General features: G+C 45.2%; 2 protein-coding genes across 3 annotated transcripts in view; both read left to right on the forward strand.

The window, feature by feature from the left end:
- LOC135967949 (uncharacterized) lies at positions 1-26,188 on the forward strand. The gene has a single exon (XM_065532795.2). The coding sequence runs from the start codon at positions 5,183-5,185 to the stop codon at positions 5,588-5,590; it is 408 nt and encodes a 135-aa protein (XP_065388867.1). The 5' UTR covers positions 1-5,182; the 3' UTR covers positions 5,591-26,188.
- Positions 1-27,873, forward strand: part of LOC102135242 (heparan sulfate glucosamine 3-O-sulfotransferase 3B1) — a 50,778-nt gene that overhangs the window by 4,331 nt on the left and 18,574 nt on the right. The window lies entirely within an intron of this gene.

The following is a 27,873-nucleotide window of genomic DNA, read 5'->3' on the forward strand; positions in this document are numbered from 1 at the left end:
GCCAGAGCCCCGAGGCAGCCTAGGATTTTCTGAGATCAGACACACTTGGGGCCGGGTTGGGAGGAACTGGCAGGAAAAGGACTGAACCCTTAATGTCAGGCGGTTTTGAAGCACCTGGGGCAAGCTATGGAAATCCCCACAGGAGGGCTCACGCAGTCTCGTAGGCGGCTGCCCTCCACCTGCCACGTTCTTTTTGATTGACTGAAAAACGCTGAATGAAGAACGAAGTCGCATGGAAACCCTCGCCGCGCGCCAGCAGCGGAGAGCGCAGCCCGGGAGGTTCGGGTGGGTACTTGCGCCCGGGGGGCTGCTCTGCGAGTGGCCACGCACGGCGGCTGGACCTAGGGGGTCGCAAGGGCTTGGCTGGGCCGCCGGAGGCGGGAGGTTCTTCGTCCTCCCGAGCCATCTCTCAGAACTGACAAGCACGACTCCCGGGTCCAGGAGGCACAGGGCCCGGGGCGGTGACCCGGCGGACCGGGCGGCCGGAGGAGCCCACTGTAAATGCCGCAACTGGCCCCAAACACTGCGTTCCTGGACTGCACCAGCACCGTCTGGCGCGGCCGCAGGGTTGGTGGATATTTTCTAAGGGGGAAAAAATATTTCAAATGCTATCTGTTTACTTTAAAAATTTTAATTACCTAAGAATAATGAATGGATGTCTGGGCAAAGATATGGACGTCACAATTATTTTGAAGGCGGCCTTTTTAACTTTAAACAGACCACGCCGCCAGGAGGAGACTCCTGACCCAGAGCGCTTTACCTGAAATCTGGTGCGCAGAGTGCACCCTTCGCCCGCCTTGGAGTTCTCTCCTGTCTGCCAAGCTTTGCTCCTTGCCAGAGGTGTGCGCCATTGTACCTCCGCTCTGTCCCTGCAGTCAGGCAGCCAATTGGAGAAGAGTATAAATAGTAATTAACCAGCGAGAGTTGTAATTCAGAAACCTGGTTAAAACAAGTCCTCAAAAACTAGAGAATATGAGAGTGGGGAGACATTTTGAAGGCATTAAGAACAAAAAACGATGGGCACGAATGGTTGAGTCTGAGGATCAGCATCGTAATCTGTTAGAGAACGAGGTCGTGGCTGTGTCTGGGAGTCGTTAACGGGTTTAATCGGTTGATACACAGCCTGCTAGTGGCCTAACCAGTAGCCCAGGGCCTGGCAGATTTGCATGACATCTCGGAATTTGATTGCTCTTCCTTCCACTTGGCAAAAGGAGACACCATCAGCAGGATCAGGAGGGGTCACGGAGAGATGGAACCCACCGAGGTGGTGCCCAGAGCTGACCGTGCCACTGGCCAGAGAGTGGGAGCCTTTCTACCTCCTTGACCCCGCAAAAATCAAACGTGCTAGTACGAACTGTCCATCCACACTGGAACTGCAGTTGGTTTTAGTCTGCGATGATGACTCTTCTCGGTTGACTTTTCCAATTCGTTATGCAACCCTCTTGAATCAGGCCTCCCAAACTTAGCAGGCACCACAGAGAGGTTCATCAAGCAGGCTGGTGAAACTGGGTGTTATCTCCTGTTCCATGGGTACCCCATAGTGTTTGGGAAACATGGGGCTGTGTTTCAGGACAATTTCACATATGCCAAGGTGGAGAAAGCACCTGCCCTGTACATTTACACTTGGGATGTTAATTTAAACTTTGAGTGGTCAAAAAAATAAATCTGTAACTTTGAAAGTTTCACTTTGTGATTTTACTGAAGTGTTGGTAAATATTCTGAAATTTTAATGACCTCCGTTTGGGAATTAAGTTAGCGAAATATTGCGTAATTATCGTTTGTTATACAAAAATATGCCTTAGACTGTACAGCGGCAGAAACCCCCTCTACCACCTCTGCCTCCCTTTCCCAGTCTGGGTCATACAAAATAAGCTGACACTTTAATGCTCTGGCCAACATTAAACAAAGTATATTGTGTGTGTGTGTGTGTGTGTGTGTGTGGCATAATAATGGTGGTAGCTAACACTTACCGAATGTTTTCCCTATGTGCCAGGCACTGTTTCAAGTTTTACAGGATTAGCAAATTTAATCCTCATTACAGTTCTGTGAAGTAGGTACTTTTACAGATGAGGAAACACAGGCACAGAGAGGTTAAGCAATGTGCCCAAGATCTCACAGCTGGGAAGAACCAAAGCTAATGTACCAACTCAGGCAGTTCTGCTTCAGAGATCATTCTGGATCATTCTGGATCACGCTTCCTCGCTTAAGTGATCGAAGCGGGATATTTATCATATAGCATGGGTCCAAAACTGAGTTTGCCTTAGAAGAGTTTGACAGCTTTCTGACATGCCTTTAGTGGTCTCAGTGCAGACTGCAGATTTTGTCATTCACTTGAAAACAATATCAGCCCCCAAACAGGCTAGTTACTACATCTAACATTGGTTAATAACTAGAGTGAGGATAATCACACCACTGTGTCAGTTTCATTTTTCTGCAAAGGACAGTTAGAATCAAGGGAGTCACTAAAATGACAAAAAATCCCTCAAGCATCCGGACAGAGAAAACATAGTGAGTGTCCCTCTTGAGATTTATCTTCTGTCATTTGCCCTTTTTAAGGCTGGGAGGTTGTGGGGTTAAATGACATGTTCCAGAACTTCGTGAAATTAATTTATTCTTAAAAAAGAGTGCCCTCAAATCAAGTCCATAATTAACTTGTACTGATTAATCAGCAGACAATTACAGCTAACACTTTCAGCAGATTTTTTTAGAATGAAAATAGAAAACTCTGTAACTTCAGAAATCTCTCTCTTGAAGGCTAATAGCTGAAAATAGCAATATTCCCTACATTTTCAATGTAACAAATGCTGAGAAAACAAAACTGCCCCCTATTTTTCTAGTCTACTTCAGAAAACCTGGTAGCAAAGAATGTTTCTGTCTTCACTGAGGGAAATTTAAGATAAGATCTGATTGGGGATAATCCATTTTGAAGTAATTGCACTCTCTCAGTCCCAGAGTTTAAACCAAGTATGGAACTCACTTCCAAGATGCTGGGTGAAGATTAAAAAAAAAAAAAAATCTACATTTGTATGCAACAATTTGAAATACAAACCATCATGTTACAAAGCTGTCAAGATTTATTAGCAAGACAGTGGAGCATGTGTTGAACTCTGTTTTTAATTAGGCACCTAAATTAGACCATAAAATGGTTGATTAATCTTCTACAAGTTGAAGGGAAAATATAACATAAATTAACCTAATCATAAGTGTTTTCCCAGATGCTCTGAGTTAATAAAAGAGTCAAAATTTAATAGCAACCCATTTGTTTTAGATAAATATGATGCTAAAATATATGAATTAGATTACACTTATTATCTTCCAAATGATATGTTATTATTGAACAGGTCTCTAAAAATTAGGTTGCAGTACATGTCTTCAAAAATATTTATCAAAATAGAATACTACAAGTAGGAATTACATGTTGGCTAAACTAGATTATGTTTTTTAATGGAATCTGATAATTGAAAATTTATAATTTAGCACAGACTAGTATTTGTGAAAGATAGTTTTCCAGCTAAAGTTGTATTGCTTGAAACTTTAAAATGACCTGTCACAGCTTCTGAGTTTCTAGTTTGATGTTTTAGTCTGAAAAAAAAAAAAATTTTTAATATTTTGAAAAGTCAATGTCACATAACCTCATCCCACGTATGTATGCTAATTTATCTTTTGGTTTATAATATGTTGTAGGAATAAGGTTTTCTGGTTATACGAAATGACTCCTTGAATCACTAAAATTATTTATAATTAAAAGCACACCAGGAATTTTTAAAAAGACAAACTCACCAGTCAGCTAGTTTTATGAATCAGGGAGGTGGCATTTATTTAAAGCTTCAGAACTGAAATACGTGACTTAGGCTGCTTGCCGACTGGTTTCTATGTCAGTAGTTTTTTGAATACTTTATGTTCTCACTCTATGAACATGGAAATTAAGTTGATTGACAGAAACACAAAATGCCTACTCTAAAGGCAGGGCATAATGAGCATTTCTTTTGCTGTGAATAGAGTTAGTTTCCAAATAGGGCGCTACCTCTCTCATTTAACAGTCGATGATTTCAGACAGTAAGAGAAATTTCAATCCTAGGCTGTTGGGACAGTCAGGAATTCCAGCAAAATGAGTCCCCCAAGTATGTGGCATATTTTAAAGGGTAATGAAAACAATATGCTGCCTACCTCGAATGAAAACATTTACCATGACCGAAAAGAAATGAGATACTGATATCTTTGAAAACTAATTGTAAGTAGAGCATGAAACTTTTTATATATTTAAAACATTACCTTGTTGGAACTCTCGGGTTTCTCTCAAACTATGCCAAAATAAAACTAACATCAAATAAAACTGATGTTCGTGCATGCTGATTTTTATTTCTGGTTTTTTCTTGTCAAGAGATTTGGGGAAAAGTTTAGGATGTGAGAAGCAATTACCATCTTAATAAAATGATAATAAATAATTTTTATGGCAACCAAGAGGCTATGTGTTAAAATACTGCTAATGCTAATAAGACCCACCATTAATTTTATTTGTACATAGATAAAAGTGGTATAAATTTCCTTTATGAGTTCTTTTAAATACAAATTTCACACAATTCCTGTAACCTGAAAAATATCAAAAATATATTTTTACTGGCTCATTCAGAAAATGTACTTCACTGTGTCGTGGATGAAACATGTTTAAATAGCAAAGTTGTACTGCACAGGTTTTGCCTCCCAAAGATTGCTGTTTGTAAAAATTATGAGTGCGTATCTTTAGATTTAGAGCTGGTTGAAGAGTACTGTCCGAGCGGAGTTTATATTTTCCGGACAGCAAAAAAAAGTACACCCACCATACAGTGTTGGAATAAGATATTTTTGTTCTAAATATGGCAAATGTGAAAAAATAAGACTCTGGTTTAACATCAAGTTGATTGTGTTTCGGCCCAGACTCTCTCGCCAAGGGGTCACTGTTTTAAACACCATTGCCTAGAATGTGAACGATTCCATGTGTGTCCGTGAAGCACCTTACACGTAGGATTCAGAATCCCTGTTTTCTCCCAAGTTTTTTGCCCCACACTACTTAACACTGTCACCCTTGCTTAGAAACCCATAAAATGCTGAAAGATGGTTCTGGGCAACGTGAGGTTTGAGAAGCAAATGGAGAGTGAAAGAAACATTGGGAAGAGCAGTGAGAATCCCACTCGTGATTTAATGAATGGAGCGGGGGGGAGAGCCGTCCCCCTTTTTCAGGTCTGGGGACGGAAGCGTCCAGCAGGGCCCCAGCGGCCCACGACGTTGCCACGTGTACGCTCCTTTCGGGAGCAAGGGGGGCGTTGGCTTGGACATTGCGTTGTGGAAGGGTGGCCGGGGGCGCTGCCACGGGCAGGGAAAATGGCTCCGAGTCGCCCGGCCTCGGGCATCAATCGGCGAGGCCCTGGTGTCGCGCGGGATCGCCGCCTCTGGCCCAGGGGCCGCTGAGCCGGAGACAGATGGCGGAGCTTCCCAGTGCGGGGGCAGGGCTGGCAGCCGAGACTGGGGCCCCCTCCCCCGCCCCTCTGCCGGCCGGGTCGTCTGCCGTGGCCACGTGACCAGCCCCGCCGTGCGGCCTCACCTGTTGGGCTGAGCCGGGCTGAGCTGCCTGCACCCGAGGTGGGCGGTGCCGGCGGGACCCGTCTTCGCGCTGATTGGGTGGAGGGGCTGCGGAGAGACCAATGGGGTTCCGCCTGAGAGGAGAACCCCGCCCAGAGAGGCGGGCTGAGCGGGTGCGCCCCGCCCCCGCCGGTGCTGGCCTGGCTGTTCCGCTGCTCAGCTTCTACTCCGCGCTGCTGATTTGGTCCTGAGCTGCCTTCGCTTTCCAAGTCGAGCCTATCAGCTGATCTATTGTACTCTATTCCTTTGGTTCGTCTCTCTTTGTCCTGTCTGCACCCTCCTGCACAAATTCTCCTGTTTTCTGGAGCGGAGATGTGTGTTCCCCGAATGTTCGGCTCCCGAGTCCTGCAGGGAGACCGCCTCGCCTTAGGCAGCCCTCGCTGGCAGGACGTGGGCCCTAGTGGATTCTTTACAGCCAGAGAGGACACTTCGGCTTTTTCCGACCTTATTTTGGATCTGGGAAGCGGGAGGGGTCGCTGGCAAGAAAGTGAATTTAGTTGAGTCAGTTTGCAAAGAGCACGCTTTTCGTTTCTCCCTTTCCCCGCCCCCTTTTCTCTTTGGGGGAAAGAAATGGATAATCCTTTTTCCACCCACTTCTATAATGGGTGCGATTCCGCAGATTCGGGAGATAACATAGAATACCTTGATTTCCATAATTTGGCCCATTAAGTGACTGGATGAAGAGAAAGTGAGAAGGACTGGGATGGAGAGGAGAGGAGAGGAGGAAAAGGCCAGTAAGTCTCAAGCCCCCTCCGATTCCTGAATCTCACCTGGACTCAGACCGAGTGGTCCGTCCTCTCCCCAGCACCTTCCCCGCTGCTCACTCATGTAAGGCTAGTCCTAACCCTAAGCCGTGTGCACAGGGCCCTGCAGCCGCTCCTACCCGGAGGAGGGGAAGGAAGGCTCTCCTGGACAGTCTCAGAGGGGAGAGGGGATCTCTCCTCGTGGGCACTGATAAGCCCACCCATTTCTAGTGCTGCCCAAGGTGGACTCAGCCCACAAACGCCCCAGCCCCAGCCTTTGCGGATAGGCTTCCTCCGTGGTGCCAAGAACTCTTGTGGATTTGAAAAAGGCAACCTTTTTCCTCGCGTTTCTAAAGGCCTATGAAAAGGGCACGTCGGGAAGTGCACATAAGACGTTGAACATTGTTGCATGAGATGTTGAAGAAATACAAAATTTCGTGATTACTTCCATTAAAAAAGTACAGTTTCCCTGGGGAGAGACACACACACACAGAGCACACAATTAGAGACCAGTAATTCTCTTCCAGATAGCTCCTGGTGCCGTTTCCTAGCTGAGCAGCCTCTCCCTGCCCGTCCTGGCCTTGTGCACAGGAAACTCTCCTGGCTGGGTCCAGCCCTTCCTCTTGATGTGCTGTCGGGCTGGTCCCTGGTGCCCTCTTCTCTGATTGTTCCCGTCTGCCTCGGGGCACTTAGCATATGCTAGTGCTGCCAGTTGACACAGATACACAAAGCAGTAAACATCCTGTTCCCACGGAAGATCCCCAAGTGTGTGGGTGGATGAGTGTGGGAAGTAATGGGGTAAAGAGAGAAAGGCAGTGATCATTACCTTATCATTGATTTAAAATACTTATTAATGGAGGAAGTCAAAGGTGACCATTTAAAATCCTTTTCTACAGTCAATGAATAATACATTCGTATAAATCGTGTTTACTTACTTTTTCACTCATCTAACAAGGATTTATTGAGCACTTTTAAAAAAAAAATATATATATATATATATATATTTTTTTTTTAAAGACGGGGTCTTGTTCTGTCACCTAGGCTGGAGTGCAGTGGCACAACCTCTACCTCACCGGCTCAGGCGATTCTCCCACCTCAGTCTCTGGTGTAGCAGGGACTACAGGTGCACACCACCATGCCTGGCTAATTTAAAAAAAAAAAAAAATGTGTAGAGATGAAATCTCACTATGCTAGCCCAGGCTGGTCTCAAACTCCTAGACTCAAGCAGTTCGCCCTCCTCAACCTCTCAAAGTGCTGGAATTACAGGTGTGAGCCACCACGCCAGACCCAGACCATATTTTTAGAGCCGTTTTAGGTTCACAGCAAAATTTAATAAAGTACACAGATTTCCCAAATACCCATCACTCCTACACACACACAGCCTCCCACTATCAACATCCTCTACCAGACTGGTACATTTGTTACAACTGATGAACCCGCATTTGACACATCATCCATCACTCAGGGTCCGTAGTTTACGTTAAGGCTCACTGTTGGTGTTGTACATTGCATAGGTTTGGACAAATGCGTAATGACCTGTATCCCACATTATAGTAGCATTCAGGGTAGTTTTACTGCCTCAAAAATCCCATTGGAGCACTTGCTCTTATCTAGTGCAAAGCAGCACTTAAAGCACTGAGGAAGTACAGGAGCCATGAACTTGTCCCTGAGAAGCCTGTTTTAGTCAGTGGACTGACATCTACGGGCTCAAGGAGATCTGCAGGCAATTTAAGCCTGATTTTTTATTTTTATTTTTGAAATCATTAGTCCTACTAAATTACTGGTAAATCTGAAAACCATTTGAGGAGGAAGCAGAAGCATGAGATAAGGTAGTACGAATTTTCAAATGTGATTTTTGCATTTTACTTTTCCAGTAGCTTTCCGAAGAGGGCTAAGGAGGTAAGAAGGGGCCAGAAAGTCAGCGACTGTGTGATTTAAAAAAAAGGAAAAAAAATATGTCTTAGCCTCAGTATGCAAAAACTTGCTGTGTGCAGGCGAGTGGGCCAGGCGCTTACTTAATCTTAACAGTGATGCTTCCTGTGTGATTTCCGTTATTTTCCAAGGGAGGAAACGGAAACTCACAGAGATTGCCTAAGGTCATACAGCTGTATCTGTAGGTGGCTCTACCTCTTGGACCTAAGGAAGAAGGGAATGACTCCCTGAGGGCCTTTCAAACTCCACAACTTGGAGGCTGTCTACCTGGCTGCAATTCAATGCCATGTTCCTTCTGGACCAGTTTAAGCCATCTCTTCTGTTGTTTCTTTCCTCCCAAAGATGTAGACTTTTCCACTTAAAAGCATTTGCAAGGTTCTGTTTTTTCATCCATTTTTCTGTCCCTATTCTCTTTTACTCCCCACACTGGTTCCTAGCCTGTCTCTGTTGCTATGATGCCCGTGTTGATGGTGGCAGTCTTCAACCACGCCATCCGTGTGTCAACCCAGCACTTTCCTGCTATCCCTGTAGCCCTTGCCCCAACATCTGTGCATTTGACTCCCCTTCTCTGACTGAGGCCTGCTCCCATCCCCTCCTCTACCAACTCATCCCTTCTCTCCCACCTGCCCTTTGCGCTGCCCCCCACAACCACGCCACTCAGATTCTCAGCTCTTGGGATCACACTGACATCCCCCTCCAACATTTTACACTCTGGGGCCCATTGCTTCTGAGCTATATTGTCCAGCACCGTGAACGCCCCACCCGTGGAGACACTGGGTTTTGTACAGTCCCCAGCAGGTGTGCATGAAAATGTCTTTTTTTTTTTTTTCCCAACACAGAGTCTTGCTCTTTCAACCAGGCTGGATTGCAGTGGCATGATCTCGGCTCACTGCAACCTCCGCCTCTTGGGTTCACGCAATTCTCCTGCCTCAGCTTCCTGAGTAGCTGGGATTTCAGGCGCCCACCACCACACCCAGCTAATTTTTTTTTTTTTTTTTTTTTCAGTAGAGATGGGGTTTCACCATGTTTGGCCAGCCTGGTCTCGAACTCGTGACCTTGTGATCCGCCCGCCTTGGCCTCTCAAAGTGCTGGGATAACAGGCGTGAGCCACTGCCCCTGGCCAAAAATGTCTTATATAAAGCTGATCCGGCCCATCCCAACTTCATGCGCTCCACGGAGAACTTGGCCCTTACTTACTCTGCAGCTGCTAGCTCTGCTAGTCACCACCCTTACCTGTGCCAAGACGGCTTGTGTGCATTGTTTCTCTGCAGGACATCCTCTTCCTTGAAGCACCAGTTAATTTAGCTCTCCCTACACAAAAGGAGAAACCTCAGAGAGATGGCAGCCCGCATATGAACACCACTCTCTTAACCACTTCTCGACATGGCTTTATTTTATACCTTCCCCAAGACTTCCCCCATTCATTTCTTTTCTTTTTTTTTTTTTTTCTGAGATGGAGTTTCACTCTTGTTGCCCAGGCTGGAATGCAATGATGTGATCTCAGCTCACTGCAACCTCCATCTCCCAGGTTCAAGTGATTCGCCTGCCTCGGCCTCCCAAGTAGCTGGGATTACAGGCATACGCCACCACACCTGACTAACTTTGTATTTTTAGTAGAGGTGGGGTTTCACCATGTTGCCCAGGCTGGTCTCGAACTCCTGACCTCAGGTGATCCACCCGCCTTGGCCTCACAAAGTGCTGCAATTATAGGCATGAGCCACCGTGCCTGGCCCCCTCCATTATTTCTAAGGAAGTGCTGTGTTATCTCTTTTCAGTATTATTTGAAAGAAATCTCAGACATTACATTGTTTATTTTATTTTATTTTATTTTTTTCTTTTTGAGACGGAGTCTCGCTCTGTCGCCCAGGCTGGAGTACAGTGGCCAGATCTCAGCTCACTGCAAGCTCCGCCTCCCGGGTTCGCGCCATTCTCCTGCCTCAGCCTCCCGAGTAGCTGGGACCACAGGCGCCGCCACCTCGCCCGGCTAATTTTTTGTGTTTTTAGTAGAGACGGGGTTTCGCCGTGTTAGCCAGGATGGTCTCGATCTCCTGACCTTGTGATCCGCCCGTCTCGGCCTCCCAAAGTGCTGGGATTACAGGCTTGAGCCACCGCGCCCGGCCCATTACATTGTTTATAAATCTGTGGGGTTTGGGTTTCTTTTTTTGTTTTGTTTTGTTTTTTTAATACGGAGTTTTGCTCTTGTGGCCCAGGCTAGAGTGCAATGGCGCACTCTCGGCTCACTGCAACCTCTGCCTCCCGAGTTCAAGCGATTCTCCTGCCTCAGCCTCCCAAGTAGCTGGGATTACAGGCATGAGCCACCAGGCCCGGCTAATTTTGTATTATTAGTAGAGACGGGGTTTCTCCATGTTGGTCAGGCTGGTCTTGAACTCCCGACCTCAGGTGATGCACCCGCCTCGGCCTCCCAAAGTGCTGGGATTACAGGCGTGCGCCACCCTGCCAGGCCTGGGTTTCTTATTTAAATTTTTATTTACATACTTATCGAAAAGTATACAAATCAGAAGTGCACGACCTGATGACTTTTCACAAGGCAAACATACAAGTATGTTGTTGGTAACAAGCGCCAAGAAGTGGCAGTTCAAGAACCCCCAAAGCTACCTCTATATGCCCTTCTGGTCACTGTCCCCATCCCAAGAACAACCACTATCTCACCTTCTACCACCACCGGTTAGTTTTGCCTGTTGTTGAACCTAATATCAATGAAGCCTAACAGTGAATGTTCATGGGTTTTTGTGGGTTTTTTTGAGACAGGAGTCTTGCTCTGCCACCCAGGCTGGAGTGCAGTGGTGCGATCTCGGCTCACTGCAAGCTCCGCCTCCTGGGTTCACACCATTCTCCTGCCTCAGCCTCCAGAGTAGCTGGGGCTACAGGCGCCCGCCACCACCCCCAGCTAAGTTTTTGTATTTTTATAGAGACGAGGTTTCACCGTGTTAGCCAGGATGGTCTTGATCTGCTGGCCTCGTGATCCGCCCTCCTCGGCCTCCCAAAGTGCTGGGATTACAGGCGTGAGCCACCGCGCCCGGCCATTCATGGAGTTTTAAAACATGCACATGTATTGCCTATGTTGACAGGCTGGGAGATTTCACATACAAATCCAGATTTCCTGCTGCTTTTGTAAAGGATGGGACAGTACCATGCCTGCCTTTCTCATGGCAACAAATGGCTGGACCTGGTGAGCCCCTGGGCTTTTAGATGGGGGATTCTTCTCTCCTTCCCACATTCCGCCCTCCCTGCCCCTTCCTGTCTCACACTTGGGCAGCTTCTCTCATTTGTTACCAGAGTGGGGAGCTGCAAACGGTTTTCCCACTTTTTTCAGGTATGTACATTTCAGGATTAAATGTCCTCAATCCAGTTCATCACGGGCATTCTTGTGAGAGTTGGGCAGGAGCTTTTATCTATTTGGCTTTTTCATTTTACACCTTCATAGGGATCGCAGGAGAGGATGTGTGGAGGTCTGCTTAGCTGGCTGCCCATTAAAATCAGAATCACCGTGATGATGAAATCATTTTCAGTGACATGCTTCTCCTATTTTTTACTTTTTTAGTTCCCTAACTGACTTTTCTTTTATCGGGTTTCCCAGTTGGTGAGTCTTAAGGTCAGCCTTTTGCTGTGGATACATTGTGATGTGACCTAGTCAGGTCACTCAGTTATTCTGGTGTCAGCAGAATACCCGATGTGTACCATAGAAATTGGAACCAGCAGCGTTTCCTAAACCAGTTCTCAGCCAACTCTGCTGTAGGACCACGTTTTCCCCCAATCCACTGTGGCTCAATTTGTTGTCCTATGACATGCGACAAGCACACAGAGCATGCCATGTGCCTCCTGCCATACAATTAGCAACGCGCACACTGGCCAGTGAGTTCATTGATCATATGGCCTTGGATGCTGTCGCAATGTCAAATTACTTATAATAGGTTTAAATGCTTCCTCTCAGGTTTTGCATGTATCTCCTCCAGGACAATTTGTGGGTAGTCTTGCAGGTCACACTTTGAGATGCACTGTTCCACGCTTCTTTGAGTGAAGAGAAAGTTCTTCTGGGTGCCGTGGCTCATGCCTGTAATCCCAGCACTTTGGGAGGCCGAGGTAGGTGGATCACCTGAGGTCAGGAGTTCGAGACCAGCCTGACCAACATGGTGAAATCCCGTCTCTGCTAAAAATACAAAAAATTAGCCAGATGTGGTAGTGGGTGCCTGCAATCCATAATCCCAGCTACTCGGGAGGCTGGGGCAGGAGAATCACTTGAACCTGGGAGGTGGAGGTGGCAGTGAGCTGAGATCGTACCATTGCATTCCAGCCTGGGCAACAAGAGCAAGATTCCATAACAAAACAAAACAAAAAAAGATTGATTAATAGAGTGTAGAAAAAAAAAAAAAGAGTTCCATGTTAGCATATTAAAGGCCCTGATAAATACTGCAGCTAAAAACAAAAAAAATTATTTATAAATTAAAGTAAATAAATGTTTGTTTCACCTAGCACTTCCCCCACGAGTACAGAACCCTTCTTTCATTCATACCTACCAGCATCCTGAGACATTGTGTCCATCCAGGTGCCAATTTGGGCCATACTGGCCCATACTCTGAAGTTTCTTGCAGTTCTAATAGTCCGACCCTAATCCAGTGCTCCCGCTCTCTCTCCATCCACCTTTACCCCTTGCAGCAGGCTTCCTATTCCTATAGCTTGAGTTCTTTCTCTCCTGCACATCTCCCATTGTGATGTCATCTCAAACCTAATATGTTTGCACCCTCCCCGGGCCCCAGATGATTGCTGCAAAAAGAATAAAGAGCGAGAAGTGGAGTTGCAGTGAATCAAGGACCCTGGATAAAAAGTGGCTGAGGCTGAGGCCGAGGCCAGGGGAACAGACTTGCTGATTAGGATTTCAAGTCAGGTCTTGCAGAAAGCTCCTTTGGTAGGCCTCCACTTGCTGTTATTCCGTAAGCAGGCTAATTGCAGGTTCAGCTTTCCCCCAAGCAGCTTATGTCTGTTTTCAAAGGTAAGTGTTCTGTGTCGGTGGTGTTTATGGAGCAAGATGTTTGATGGTGTTGGAAAAGGTGAAGCCTTTTTTCAGCCTGCCTGGCACTGTGTAGCTCCTCTTGGGGTCTGGGTATGTTTTATGCTGGCTCCGAGACGATTGCTCACCCTGGGTGTAATGTTGAGGCCTTCGCTAAATAACGTGAGTGCCACATGTAAACATTGGCGGCCTTGAGCTGCAATCGAAGCCAATAACTTTCTTTAAAAATGCCTTTTCCCCTTTTTGTGTGGCCAAGGGGAACACTGAAAAGCGTTCTGCAGTTCACACAGCACCAGAAACAAAGGAAACTTTCAGATTAGGTGTCACTGGGGAAGGAGGCGAGTGGAGCCTTTTAACAGAGAGAGATGGGGATTGATTGACCTGTTTGTATAAAACTAAAGTTACAGGAGTATCTGGATTTCTCCTGCAAGCACTCTAAGCTTGCCATAGTTATCTTATTATCTCCTGATACACTTACCATAGATTCTTCGTATTCAGGGAAATTGTAACACCTGCATGGATAGCCTGCTCACGTCTACCTGAGCCCTTGCTCTGGAGGAGGCGTTTGGCAAGGACATTTCACATGGTTTGTGGGTGAACAGTTTCACACCAGAGTGGGATCCTCTATTGCATGTACTCAACTAGCTTTTCATTCTTATCACACTTCCCTTCCTATAAAGTTACGTATCTTTTAAAGGGAAATTTAATACCCACCTTCTCTTTCTGTGCAGCCTTGTGAAAATCAGGCAATAACAAGGGCAGCCTTATTGCCAGTGTATGACCAGAGCATCTAGATGGCACTACTGGTGGAATATCATCTTGTCTACCATTCATTCATTCATTCATTCATTCATTCATTCATTCATTCGTTCATTCCTTCATTCATGATTTTATCTACCAGACAGTTTTGGAACTCCTAGAATGGGTCAAGTGATAGGCAGACATTTGGGAAAACAAGGTTTTAAGCCGTTGTTCAAATCCTCAAGGAACTCACCATCTTGGTCAAGGGGCCATGGCGAGAGGTGTATAGAACAAAGTAAGAAATGCTGTAGAAGCAGAGAGAGGAGAGAAAGAGGCCCAAAGAAAAAGCCACCATCCAGCTGGGCTCTGAAGCATGGATAGGAGCTTGCTGGCTGGTTGTCCTGGAAACTGATCAGAATATTCAGGACTGGGAAGCTCTGTGTGAAAAAGGCCCAGAGAAGCACACAGGAGTACTGCAGCCTGGGCAGAACAGTGAGGGTGCCTGGGACTGGGGGAGAGAGGAGTCCAGAGGCTGGCTCAGAGGTGGAGAGGCCGGAATGGCACATTAAAGAGAGGACTTTTATCCTACAGACAGGGAGTTTTTCGGGCCAGCAGAGCTCCTATACCAGAGATATTCACAAGCTTTCTATGAGTTGTGAATTCAAATTCTTTTCATGTATTTGCAAGGAAAATTTAAAAATTTGTGATTTCAAGACAGAGAAAGCAAAAAAACACATAGATGGTTTTCTAAGATGAACCACATTCAGCTGTGCTGAGCGATTCAAGTAAGGCTCCCAAAGGAACAAGCAGCAGTTTGTGGTGTTTGCAAATATGGCTGGGACGTGCTTCCTCATCCCCACTCGTTGCCCCTGCAGAATCCACACACCCCTCTCCCTGCCGCCTCCCTGGGTAGCTTGGGTAACTGTCCTCGGCACCTTCATTCTGTGGTTTGAAGTACTGAGGGAAAGAGAGCCATTCTCCAACTCCCCGCCAGGCTCCCCAGGCCAGCTTCTCCAGCCCGACGGTGTGGAGAGGCAGGTAGTCTGCAGACTGGGCCCTGCCACCTCTCCTCTCCCTTCACCAGTGCTGCTGAGAGAGGATCCCTGTCATTCTTCAGGAGGGGCATGTCAGCAGGCACAGTGGGAGAGGAGATGAGGGAATGCCACGTTTGGCCACGACTCTCTGGCTCAACCAGACAGGGTCGGAGCGAACCTTCGCCCTCAGTCTCAGAATTGCGAGCAGTCTAAAGCAGCCACGCTTGGCTCCTGCTTGCCAGCACTCCCAGTGTGATGTAGTCCTGGGCCCATCACTCACTGTGGTTAAGTTTAGCAATCTTCCTTGTTAGCGTATAAAAGTGATTGCAGTTATTGATAAGGTCTAGCTCAGAATTGGGTTGCCCCGATCAGATCCTATTTCTGTTTAGAGGAGACGGAGAAGAGAGGCTGAGAGATAGACTCAAGAGGACACAGCCAGGAGGCAGCTGGTTAGGGAGCTGCCACTGTGGCTGGGTGGCCCCCTGCCCTGGCTGTGTCTCCTTCCCATCTGTCTCCTCCAAGGGAATGTTCAGTCTTTCACTGTTATTTTTAGGGTGGTGTTTTCTTCCAGTCCCAGCTGGAAACAGAAGTACAGAACAGACCCATGACTGTTTTGGGTTCTGTGAAAAGAGCATTTGCCAGGCAGCAGATGTACTGGCTTCCTCAAGACTGAAGCTTTCGCTGGTTTCGAGGACTTTGATGGAAGCCACCTCATTTTACCCAGATGGTGTCTTTTTGGGGATGTGGGTTTGGGGGATGGGAAGTGCAAAAGCACATCAGCGAGGGCTGTGAGTTTTTTGTGGTTGATCAGCCTCCAGATGTGGCAGATGGATCATAGGTGCCAGAAGCTCGGGTGCGGAGAGGGGCACTAGCAGACAGCAGCGGTCTGGGCTGCAGGTAAAGATGCCTCCTGAGTGATTGCAAGCCCAAGGGTAGTGGTGGGCTTAGATTCTGTCTCACACATGCCCTCCATAGACAGTTTTCTAGCAGCTTGTCGGTTACATTCTGATTTGGATTTGGTGCTGTTTTGTCTCCATTCTAAAATCCTTTGGCTTCTCTTTACTCAGAGTGTATTGAGAGAACAGGTACCATGTACCCTCCTCCCAGAGGAGACCATCATTAGGGCAGTCCCTGAGGATTGATTATATCCATTTGGAAACCAACAGTGGGCACAGGGAAGAGGGGGAGGAATCAGGTTAATTCTAGTTAGCTCTTTTTTTCTCTGTATCTGAATGTCCACTGATTTTCGTTTTGTTCCTTAGAATTTAAGTACTGACTTTATTAATTTATTGAGCATCTACTCTGGGTCAGGCTCTGGGATTCAAAGATTTGGTCATTTCACAAATATCATCGGGTGCCTATTTTATGAGCACTGTTCCTGCCCTCCTGTAGCTTACATTCGAGTAGGGAGATGGGCGGTAAAGAAATAAACAAGTAGACTAATAAAAATATAATGTCACCAAGAGTGAGAGGGTAGACAGTTTTGTGGGAGAGGGTGATGGGAGAAAAGGGACAGTATAGGCTGGAGGTCAGGAGGGACTTTTTTTAATTTCAGTAGTTTTTGGGGAACAGGTGGTTTTTGGTTACATGGATAAGTTCTTTAGTGGTGATTTCTGAGATTTTGGTGCACCAGTCACCCAAGCACTGTACACTGTACCCAATGTTTAGTCTTCGATTCCTCACCACCCTCCCGCCGAGTCCCCAAAGTCCATTATATCATTCTTATGCTTTTCCATAGCAAGACCTTTTTAAAAAGGTGAAAAGGTAAAAAGATGAGGACAGAGAGGGTCAGAGAAGCAGATCTTAGTGTGGGATGCCAGCGTGTATGGGGCTTTATGAATGGAAGGGACAGGACCTGTCCTACATTTTAGAAAAACCCTGACTGCTTTGCAGAGACAGACTGTAGAGCGTGAGAATAAAGGGAGAGGGTGAGAAGGCTAAATACAGTATGGCATGATACTTGCAAAAAGAGAAGTAGTTCAAAAACAAACCCTACAGAGGGAGAATTTCAATCTGTCTAGGCAGGGAGGAGCTGCACTGGGAAGGCTTCAGGGAGGAGGTGACATGGGAGTGAAATTTTGATGGATGAATAAGAGTTCATGTACAGATTGGGTGGGAAAGAAGATCTTGGCAGAAGGAATGCCTGTGAAAAGGCAAGGAGGTTCCTATGAAAAAATATGGTTGGTGCAGGGACAGACCAGGAGAAGAGAGTAACACCACGAGGGGGATCGAGGATGTTTGTAAGTAAGCCTTAATCTCGTGACATCAAAGGGTAACTAGTACAGGTTATCCTGCGCTTTTTTTTTTGTTCTTTTTCCAGTATGTCAGCTCAGAAGTGGGAATTGTAAGATGCTGTTGAGTAGCGTTGAACACAAATGGCTTTTGCTGGTGATCAAAAAAGATGCCACTCAGAAAAAAGGGCCAGCGCCAGAGATCCTCTCAGGATGTGTTCCAGGTTCCACGTCCTCGAATCTGGTTGCTTTCTGCCTGTCTGGAAGGAGTCTTTCATTAGGCTGAAGCCATGTAATTAGAAATTCCATTTCTCAGCTCCACGGACCTACAATGCGAACAGCCCCGTTGGCCGCTCAGTTCCAGCATTCAGTGCCAGGCTGCCAGTGCCAAAATGCCCAACCTGGTAATTAAGAGGTGGCTCTGCAGGCACACACCTGTTCTGAGTGTGCAATTAGTGCCTGCCGCCCTTCTTACTGAGCTCAGCCCTCTGCACAGACCATTTGCAGGGACGGTGGGGTGTGTGTGTACAACCTTGATTTACTGTGCATTTTCTGAACACCAAAGTAAGGCAGTCTCACTCCTTTTGTTGTTCAAAAAGAGAAATTGTAAAGGAAGGCCAGCTGGGAGTGCCTGAGGATGGAGTTTGGACAAGCATTTGGTGGTGGATCTTTTCCCCGGGATTGCTCACTCATCAGACACTTTTCTGTCTACATTCCAGGTTTATAGCTAGGCTAATTTAATTTCCAGCTGAGAGGCTACTCCCCATATGATGGTAATCTCAAATAGTTAATGAGCTAGAAGAGGAGGCAGCCTATTGGATTGATTCTGGCTCCTCGGCTCAGTAGTTTAGCCGTCCTAATTTATTAGCCCGTTCGTCTCCTGGTTCGAGAGGCTTGTTCAGCCTGGCACAGCTTCATGTATCTTCCTTCTTCTAAAGATGGATTGAACTTGACTTCTGGCCTCTGAACCTTTAGAATCAGCTCTCTTTTCCATTTACACACTTGGTTTATTCAAAGGGAAGAAGGAGGGGAGAGGGGATAGCCTTGGGTCGGTTCATGAGCCCACGATACCCGTAAAGCACGTTGTGAAATTCCAGTTCTTTCCTTCTTTCCAGCTGGGTTTGTATCACCAGCAGAACCTTTTAGGTGAGCTGCCTTGAGCAACTCTGGCCTGTAATATTAGTTCCAGAATGTGGGTAAGTGATGTTTTTCTTCCATAGAACACTGATGAGGTTGAAAAAAATACTGGCTGAAGTACATAAAACAGAATAAGAATTGGGACAGAGGAATGAGGGCTGTGGTTTGAAGAGGCTAATCTGGTTATTTTCAGTTTTGTGATCATTCTTTTCAGTGGGATTGAGTGACAAATGAACTCCTAAAATAAAGGCATTGGTGCAGAAGTGCAAAGAACCAGTAAAAGATTTAGCTTCCACTTTCTAAATTAATTTTTCTCTCATATATATATGTGTATATATATATACACACATCACCATCGTTATCATCATCATCTCTTTTATATATGTATGTATAAAGTGCTGTTTATTTCATTATCATTTACAGGCCCTATAACTCCAAAAAATTAATTTAAACCCAAACCTTTTTTTAAATTGTCGGATAGGAAAATAAGATGAAAATCTCTTTAGAAAGGGGGTGGGTAATTAGAGATGAGTCAGAGGTGGGGCGGTTACTATATTTGAGCATTTTGATCTAGAAGGTTCTTAGAAATGTAGAGAAGTAGGATGAGCATGAGACTCAGCGTTTCACATTCTGGATTTTGAGTCCCTGCTTTGCTATATTGCCCAGTATTTGATCTGGGGCCACTCAGTCTCCCCTCCCTCAGCTTCACCGTCCCGTTCTCTAAAAGGAAGGAAACAGCCCTTCATTGTTATTACACTGAGCCAATGAGATCCTGAATATCTAGTCCTTTGTGGCGGGTAAAGTGCTATGCAAATCTTAGAGCTGACATCATGATGACCAAGGGAAAGAGAATCATCTTCTGATAAAAGGGAAGACTATTTATTCTTTCCAGGAGGCAAACTTATTTTTCTGTAGCATGAACTTTGAGTATTGGACTGGACAGTTTCTTTGCGATTTCACAAAACTGTGCGGACTCATCATTTCAATGCTTAATAAAATATAAAGGCAGATCTCATGTGTGTGTAGTTCAGGGAGAGTGTTTGGGTGGGCCTAAGTGTTATGCTAACCTCCCAGATGGATGAAATCTAGAAAGTCTGGAAGAGTCCATGTCCTCTCTCTCCCATTCACTGACGCCTAACACAGATCATGTCAACCAGGCTTTTGACCAGCAGAACAACCAACCAGCCAGTGGCTGGTGGGTAGCTGTTGGGCTGTGCCAAGGCTCTTAATCTGGGCCCACAGTGGTGCTGGAATCTGTGAATCTCCTGAAGTTGAGAACCGAGAATTGTCTGTATGTCTTTTTTTTTTTTTTTTAAGACAGAGTCTCACCCTGTCACCCAAGCTGGAGTGCAATGGCGCGATCTCGGCTCACTGCAACCTCTGCCTCCTGGGTTCAAGTGATTCTCCTGCCTCAGCCTCCTGAGTAGTTGGGATTACAGGCGTGTGCCACTATGCCCGGCTAATTTTTTGTATCTTTAGTAGAGACGGGGTTTCACCATGTTAGCCAGTCTGGTCTTGAACTCATAACCTGGTGATCCACCCGCCTCGGCTTCCCAAAGTGCTGGGGATTATAGGCGCGAGCCACTGTGCCCGGCCGTGTGTATGTCTTATACCTGCATTTTGCCGCACAGAGGGTGCATTCCTTTACTCAGATTCTCTGCAGCTCCTAAAAGCTCCAGATCTCTGCTCCTTGGTACTGCACTGGGGAATTTGTATACCTTTTTGCAGTCAGCAAGGGTAGCATTCTGTTGTAATATTTAATAAGACCTATTTCTGTTCTGAACAAGTGAAGAATCATCTATCTTCAGAGGAAGGAGGAGCCCAGGAAAGGGGATCCTTCCTTGGATAGACACATTTGTCTGATAAAGAAAGCTATCTCAATTCCAGATTCATTGAGATAACTTCGTATTGGATGTAAGGAGGCTGATGACTGCACCAGCTTTAGCTCTGTAGTTGGTTGATTCCGTTCCTCAGTTTGTTGCCTGATATAGTCCTGACTGTCTCCAAGTGACAAGTGAATCGATGTGCGTTTAGCAAACCCAGGAAAACATTGTCTTTGGAGAGGTTTGAGCTTGATTAATCTCCAAAACGTGCTAATGGGGCAATAGAGACCCCAGCTCTTGTTCTCTCCTTTGGGTGGTGTTTGCTTGTGGGCTTAATGCCCTGTGTTCCCAGCCCAGGGAATTGGAAATTGATTCATTTGGGAAAGTAACAGCTTAAAGGTCTTTACTTGATTTTGTCAGAGAATAGAGAACACCACTGAGCTTTTCAGAGACAGGCAATAAATTATTCTTGGTGCACCCCCAACCCCTGCCCCCAACCCCAACCTAGGCTGATTCATCTGCCCAGAATGAGCCTTTCTGGACTCAGGAGACCTTTTCTAGCCTATAATCTGGGGTTATTCTTACCTTCTCTCAGTTTTGATCTGTTTTTACACATGGACACAGGACCTAAATCTTCATTTGTTTATAACATTTCTTGGATGAACACCTAAATTCTTCCTCACCCTCTACCCCTAAAACTACCTGGGTTGCTGCTACTTCTGTGGGTGTACGCAAAGTACTTTAGTGTCATGCCTTTGATCAACTTTGCTTAAAAATCGAGGGTGCTCCTTGTCCCCACTTCTTTCTCCATCTCTAACCTGTTACTGGCTTTTCTTTTTATCTTCCTTTAAAACGTTTGTTTGTTTATTTATTTTTAGAGATGAGGGTCTTGCCATGTTGCCCAGGCTGGTCTTGAACTCCTGGCCCCAAGCAATCCTCCAGTCTCAGCTTCCTGAGTAGCAAAATGTTTAGAATTAGCTGCCCCTTCTTTTACATCCTCACTATCCCCTCCCCATTCAGATCTACATAATTTCATTTATTTTTATCTATCATTTGTTTTTTAAAAATATATTTTAGAGACAGAGTCTTGCTCTGTTGCCCAGGCTAGAGTGCAATGGTGTGATCATAGCTCACTGCAGCCTCGACCTCCTGGACTCAAGTGATCCTCCCGCTTCAGCCTCATGAGTAGCTGGGACTACAGGCACACCATAACGCCTGGCTAATTTTAAAAAATTTTTGTACAGATAGGGTCTCCACTGTGTTACCCAGGTTGGTCTTAAACTCTTGGGCTCAAGCAATCCTCCCATCTTGGCCTCCTAAGGTGCCGGAATCATAGGTGTGAGCCACCATTAAAGTGATTCTTAAAAATGATATATAAAGCACAAAAAGCACATAAAACATGACAGTTAAAGAAGAAAACCAAAAGTGGGCATGTAAGATGGACCCAGGAGTTGTCCTAAGAAACGTACCCCAAATGACTATGGACCTGATCCACAGCTTTCTCACAGCTTTTAAAAAGGGTAAACCTTAATTACACAAATCACAAAAACAAGCTGTTTGCTCAAAGAGAACCATGACTGTTCTTAGTATTAAGCCGAGTGGTTGGCATAAAGAGGTTGCCATGGGGCAATGGCTACTGGCACAGATAGAGCCCCTGCAAGAAGCACATGGTTAATCCAGCCTTTTTGTTAAAGGATAATTTTCTTAGAAAAAGCTAAAATCATGCTCTCATCCAGGTATACAATGACTATGTTAAAAGCCTTATTTCACTCATTATTAATGAAGGAACCAGACAAATGTTACCATTGGTTCAAAGGAGAAGTCAAAAGAATACAAATTTACTTGGACTTAAATTGACGAATAGATGAGAAACTGACCTCTTCCACAGAGTAGGAGGTAGAGAAGAAAGTCCATAGAACTCCCACCAGAAAGAATTTATTTGCATATCTCTGGTCAAGAATCAAGAATTATATTGGATTCCTGGATTGCTGTCTATAATTTAGAAAGTTGCAGAGTCTCTCAAAAGCAATAAAAGGCTAGAGTCAGCTAGTCAGCGAGCATGCTCTAAACAATGCAAGTTTTCCACTGGAGACACCTAGTGATCTTTTTTTTGCTTATTCCATATTTCTTCACATTTTAAAAATACTAGTCTTCAGCAGGCTCGTGGAGTTTATAATCAGCTCAAAGCCTAAGCCTGTTTAAGATATGCTGCTGGTGAGCTCTGGCTCCCTGACGCCTAACGCAAGATTTTCATGCCGCCAATCTCCTACATTTTCTGTGGCTTCTCATTGCCTCAGAGGTCAAATCCAAATTCTGTCTAGCATTTGTTCCTGCATTTGTTGACTCTTCCTTTATCTAGCAACCATTTATTTTTGCCACAGTGCAAATAAACCAGTCCTCACACCCTTGGAGGACTGCTGTAGCAGATGGATAGAGGTTATGATGATTCTGTGTGTGTGTGTGCATGTATGTGTGTGTGCATTTTCAGGAAGGAATGTAATAGTTATGAAAAAGGAACAAGGAGGGAAGTCCATGGGGGCCAAGAAACCTCATGACCCACTGGAGAAACCACAGGTGCTTTGCTGATAGCTGGAGTGAAGCAGAGTTGGAAGGAGGGTTGGAAAGACAGTGAGGGAGGAACTTAGAATTCCCTTGGAGTGAATGAATGCACATGTGCCCTGCCAGGGAGTTTGCAGATCATTCTCAACACAGCGAGAAGCTATGAACATTTCCAGATTTGGCTTTCGGAAAGATGTCTGTGGAAGCAAAGGATGGAGGGATGGGCAGAGTGGATGAGGGTATTCCCAGCCTATTTTCCAACCCATTTTTCTAACCTTATTTGCCATCATTTCTTAAAAACAAATAGAAAAACAAAAAACGAAAACTTCAGTCCTGGCTAAATGGCCCAATGGCTGTCTCATTGAGTAGGCTTTGTTCATGTTTCTAAATAGGAACATCGTTTGTTCCTGATTTCTTCACTTCTACCTTCCCTTGGGGCAGGCTCAAAGAAGCTTCAGGACCCGGGCCATGGCTCACGCCTGTAATCCAAGCACTATGGGAGGCCAAGGCGAGTGGATCACTTGAGGTCAGGAGTTTGAAACCAGCCTGACCAACATGATGAAACCCCGTCTCGACTAAAAATACAAAAAACTAGCTGGACGTGGTGGTGCGCACCTGTAATCCCAGCTACTCAGGAGACTGAGGCAGGAGAATTGCTTGAACCCAGGAGGTGGTGTTTGCAGTGCACGGAGATCACGCCACTGCACTCCAGCCTGGGCAACAAGAGCGAAACTGTGTCTTAAAAAAGAAGAAGAAGAAGCTTCAGTTGCCCCGAGCACAACCTCTGGGTGCCAATTTTTCACGTTTCTCATTTTTGAGTCAAGTATATAATATCTCTTGGTAAACCTGTGTGTGGAATTTCTCTCGACATAAACGGTAAGCCCCTGGAGGGCAAGAATCATCCCGATCAACAACACTTACTGGCCATATCACTGACTCCTTCATCATCATGACAAATATTAAACTTAAATTTGAGTTTTCTTTCCTCTTGCTGCTACCTAGGAGACATTTGCCATCCCCTGAGGGATGCTTGGGAATGCAAACTAACTGTAGTAATAATTAAAGCAAAATAATAAGTAATAATTAACACGAATCTGCCAATTAGTGCAATTTTTCTCATTGTTATTAACTGTAACCATTTATTAGTCTGAACAGACGTTAATTGCTGGCCACCAGCAGTAAAGCATTCCAAGTTCAATGGGGAGATGGGCTCAGAGTTTGCTGTGATCCACAGGTAAAATAAAGAACTCTGATCTTACCACATTTGTTGTGTGTTTTTGCTTAGCATTTAAGTTCAAGACTTTTATGGGTATAGCCACTTAATGTCATTGTGTCACTTAATGTAATGGGTGTGATGATACATATATGTATCATCTTTGGGCATCAGGATACTGAGACGATTTACCCTTCTGAAACCTGGCCCCACCTGTTTATTATTCCAAGTTGCCCCTGATTCACCACTGAGTCTCTAGATACATTTGCATCATGACCTCCAGTCATTAGCTTTAAGCCTTGCTAGTTGATTCCTTTTCTTTCATTCATGTATTTTTTCGTTCAACAAATATTTTCAAGTGCTTGCAATGCCTGGCGTTTTGCTGTTTTTCCTGTTTTTTTTTTTTTTTTTTTTTAAGATAGAGTCTTTAAAACTCACAGTCTAAACAAATACAAGACAAAACATGGAAGGCAATAAGTTTCAATTAGAGATTTTGTTTTTAGAAATGGTCATTAGGCTTAAAAATAGTCACAGGGTCAGTTTTTCACCAGGCCAGTGCAGGGTAAAAGGCTAATCTCACTTGTAATTCTTAGCAGCTCTCTCACTGATGGTTTAGTTACTTAATCTCCTTGGTGTTTACTGTGTTGTTCCTTAGCAGTGGGGAATGGGAGACAAACGGGAATGCTTTGTCTAAAGCACAGAAAAGTTGCTGGAAGTTTTAAGACTCACCAGTTAGGCAACATCATCTACCAAAACGCTCTCATAGAATGTAACAGATAATCATGGAACCTGAGCAAATAATGTGGAACCTTTGTCCATAGCTTCAGCCTCTAACGCTTTCCTTCTCTCATATCTTTGGAGGTGAAATGCACAAGGCAGGTTGGACTCTGTATACTGATCTGTTGCAAATGTTTTGGGCTTTTAGAATAAATGGTTGACCATGACAGTGAAAAGATGAGAATGTAGGGAGGTTGGGCTTACTTTTCTCCTGTTGAAAGTTGGTTCTGGGTAACATCTAAACTTCACAAGATGAGAATTCCAAAAAGGCTGGGGAAGGGGGTGTGGACTTTAATTGATGGGTGTCCAATTAGAGTTTCCATTGGCATTGCCATGTCTCTTGTTTTCTTGAGACATCTCTTGGTCAACCTCAAGCACATGGACAAGCCAATTAGGAAGAAGTACTGATGACAAGGAGGAGTGTGAAAGGAGAAACAGTACCCTTTACTTTGTCTGTAGCATCTCAAGTTTTATACTCACTGGGATCTTCTCTCTGGTTAGAAATTGCCTCTTTTGCCCCTGGCAAGGTGGCACACACCTGTGTAATCCCAACACTTTGAGAGGCTGTGCTAGGTGGATCACTTGAGCCCAGAAGTTTAAGACCAGCCTGAGAAATATGGCAAAACCCTGTCTCTACAAAATAAAATAATACAAAACAAGAGTGAGCGAGCACTTCATTTCTTTTCTAAAATGTTGTTGAGCTATTTAAAGCCTATGATAACAGAGGTTTATTTGCACTCGCTTCCCTTCATTTTAGTTGAACTCAAGCTTATGTCTTCAGATTTTTATTGACTTAGTTAACCTTGTACTGTTTTTAGTGGATTGCCATGAAGTAGAGTTCTGTTGGTTGAGCACAAGGGAAGCAGAGAGCTGGATGGAGCCATTACCTCACGACTTAAGTCAAGCGCTGATTGAAATTTCTCTTGTCCCAAACTCCTACTGGTCCTGCACTCAGGAGGTAGGGAAGGTCGCTGATGATACTGAGTCTTCCCACAGTGGTTGTTTCTTTTTAGTAGCCTCAGATGGACCCCTGCCCCTAAACTGGGGCTGTTTCTCTCCTTCTCAACCTAATTGTTTGCCATGAGAAGAGAAAGAAAGAAAGAAAGAGAGAGAGAGAGGGAGAGAGAGGAAAGACGGAAGGAAGGAAGGAGGGAGAAGGGGAAGAAAGATAGAAAGAAAGAGAGAGAGAGTGTGGAAGGAAGGGAGGGAAAGAAAGAAAGAAAAAGAAAGAGAAAGAAAGAAAGGAGAGAGAGAGGAAGGAAGGAAAGAAAGGAGAGAGAAAGGAAAGGAAAGAAGAAAAAAAGAAAGAAAAAGAAAGAAAAAAGAAAGAAAGAAAGAAAGAAGGAAGGAAGGAAAGAAGGAGGGAGAAGAAAAGAAAAGAAAGAGCTTGTATTAAAAGCTGCCTCATTTTCCATTCCTCCTTGGCTGATCATCCAGTTCATTCAGTGATGTTAACCCCAGAAGGAGACTCAGTTTTCCTTTCTCTCCAACATCCTACAGGGAGACTAAGAAAGAGGGCACCAAAAATGGAATGCTTCATACCACAAGGGGAAAATTACAGGAAATGCAAACTCTTTTAAATATTTGTTGTTACATGAGCCTTTAAATTTAAAAACCAATTTTATGTCTCTTCTTCCTTAACAGCATTTCTCTCATCCAGAGCCAAATGCCAAGGGAGATATAAAGAGGGGATGCGAGTGGGATGCATCCCACCTTACCCTTAGGTAGGGTTTTGCTGCTTTCAGAGTGTATCCACCTACAAACTACACTGGATTCTTGGAAGAATTTTTTCGTAAAAGCGGCAGGACAAATGTTTTACAGATGAGAGAAGGCGGCCCTTGCCTGAGGCCACACAGCCTGACCTTGAACTCCACTTTTCTTTTGATTCACCAGACTGAGTGCCTCATTTTAGGGTACATTTGACATTGAACACCATCTGATGACACCTCCTGGGGGTGGCCTGTACTGATGCCCTTGGGGTGCGTTTTGTACATATTCAAACATCAAATATTTATAGAGGTTCTACTTAACCTTTGCCAGCTTGTGCCACCCTACTGCTGGCTGTAGGAGGAAGTGGTATGTGGGGAGTGGTGGGAGAAAAGGTAGTTGTAATAACTTTAGAGCTGAGGAACACCCTTTTAAAGCAATCCATTAATTTTTATACATGGAGAACTGAGTCCAAGCTTTTGAGGGTCTTGTCCGAGTACCTCTTGTCCGTGTCCGGGCAGGAGCAGGAACCTGGGGTTTCATATGCCCAGTGCCCACTCTGCTTTGAGCAGTCCCTCCCCCTATCCTGTTTCTCTCCTGGTTTCCCAGTGTGTGTGTGTTGCTTGCGGGTGGAGGTTTAGTGATTTTCATCAATTCTGTGTTGACTGGTGTTGCAGAGTGTTTTGGAAGCTCTCTGGCTGAAGGCCTGTTTACAAACATTTACACTGTGCTACCAAGGGTACAGGGAAAGCTGCTTTTCTTGGGAATGAAGCTGGGAGCAGGGAGGGGACGATAGAGGCATGTGGGGGGAAAAAAAAAAAGCGAATTGCAAGCTGCCTGCTGGAGGAATGACCCTTTGTTGCCAAGAAAGTAACCCACATAGGGCTGGAGCCCCCACCAGCCCAGAAAAAAAGAAGGGTGTTACAGATAGGGAAGCTAGGACTCATCAGAGACAAAACGTTGGCCCAGCGTGTGCAGAGAAGAATCCGTCCAAGCAGGAAACAACAGAACCACTTCAACTGCCGTTGGATTTCGGTGCCCTCCTCCCCTTCTTTCTGGGTACTCAGCTCTGCCCCGCCCCTGCCCATGGGCAGCACTAATTTTACTTTCTAAAAAGTCTGCTTCCCAGAAAACTCTTGTTCTTTCTTTATAATGATTTTATTTCTAAGTTGGATTTTGTTTTTGCTTTTTTCTCCCCCGCGCGCTCCTAGGAAATAGGACACAGGATCACTGATTTCACAGGATTTGTCCCGGCGTACAGTGAGGTCCTGTAAACAGGAGCAGTACCCCAGAGAGCTCACCCACAAAAGACTATTAGCTTTTAATTGAAACCC

Source organism: Macaca fascicularis, chromosome 16 (genome assembly GCF_037993035.2).
Source record: "Macaca fascicularis isolate 582-1 chromosome 16, T2T-MFA8v1.1".
In the NCBI taxonomy this organism is placed as follows: Eukaryota; Metazoa; Chordata; class Mammalia; order Primates; family Cercopithecidae; genus Macaca; species Macaca fascicularis.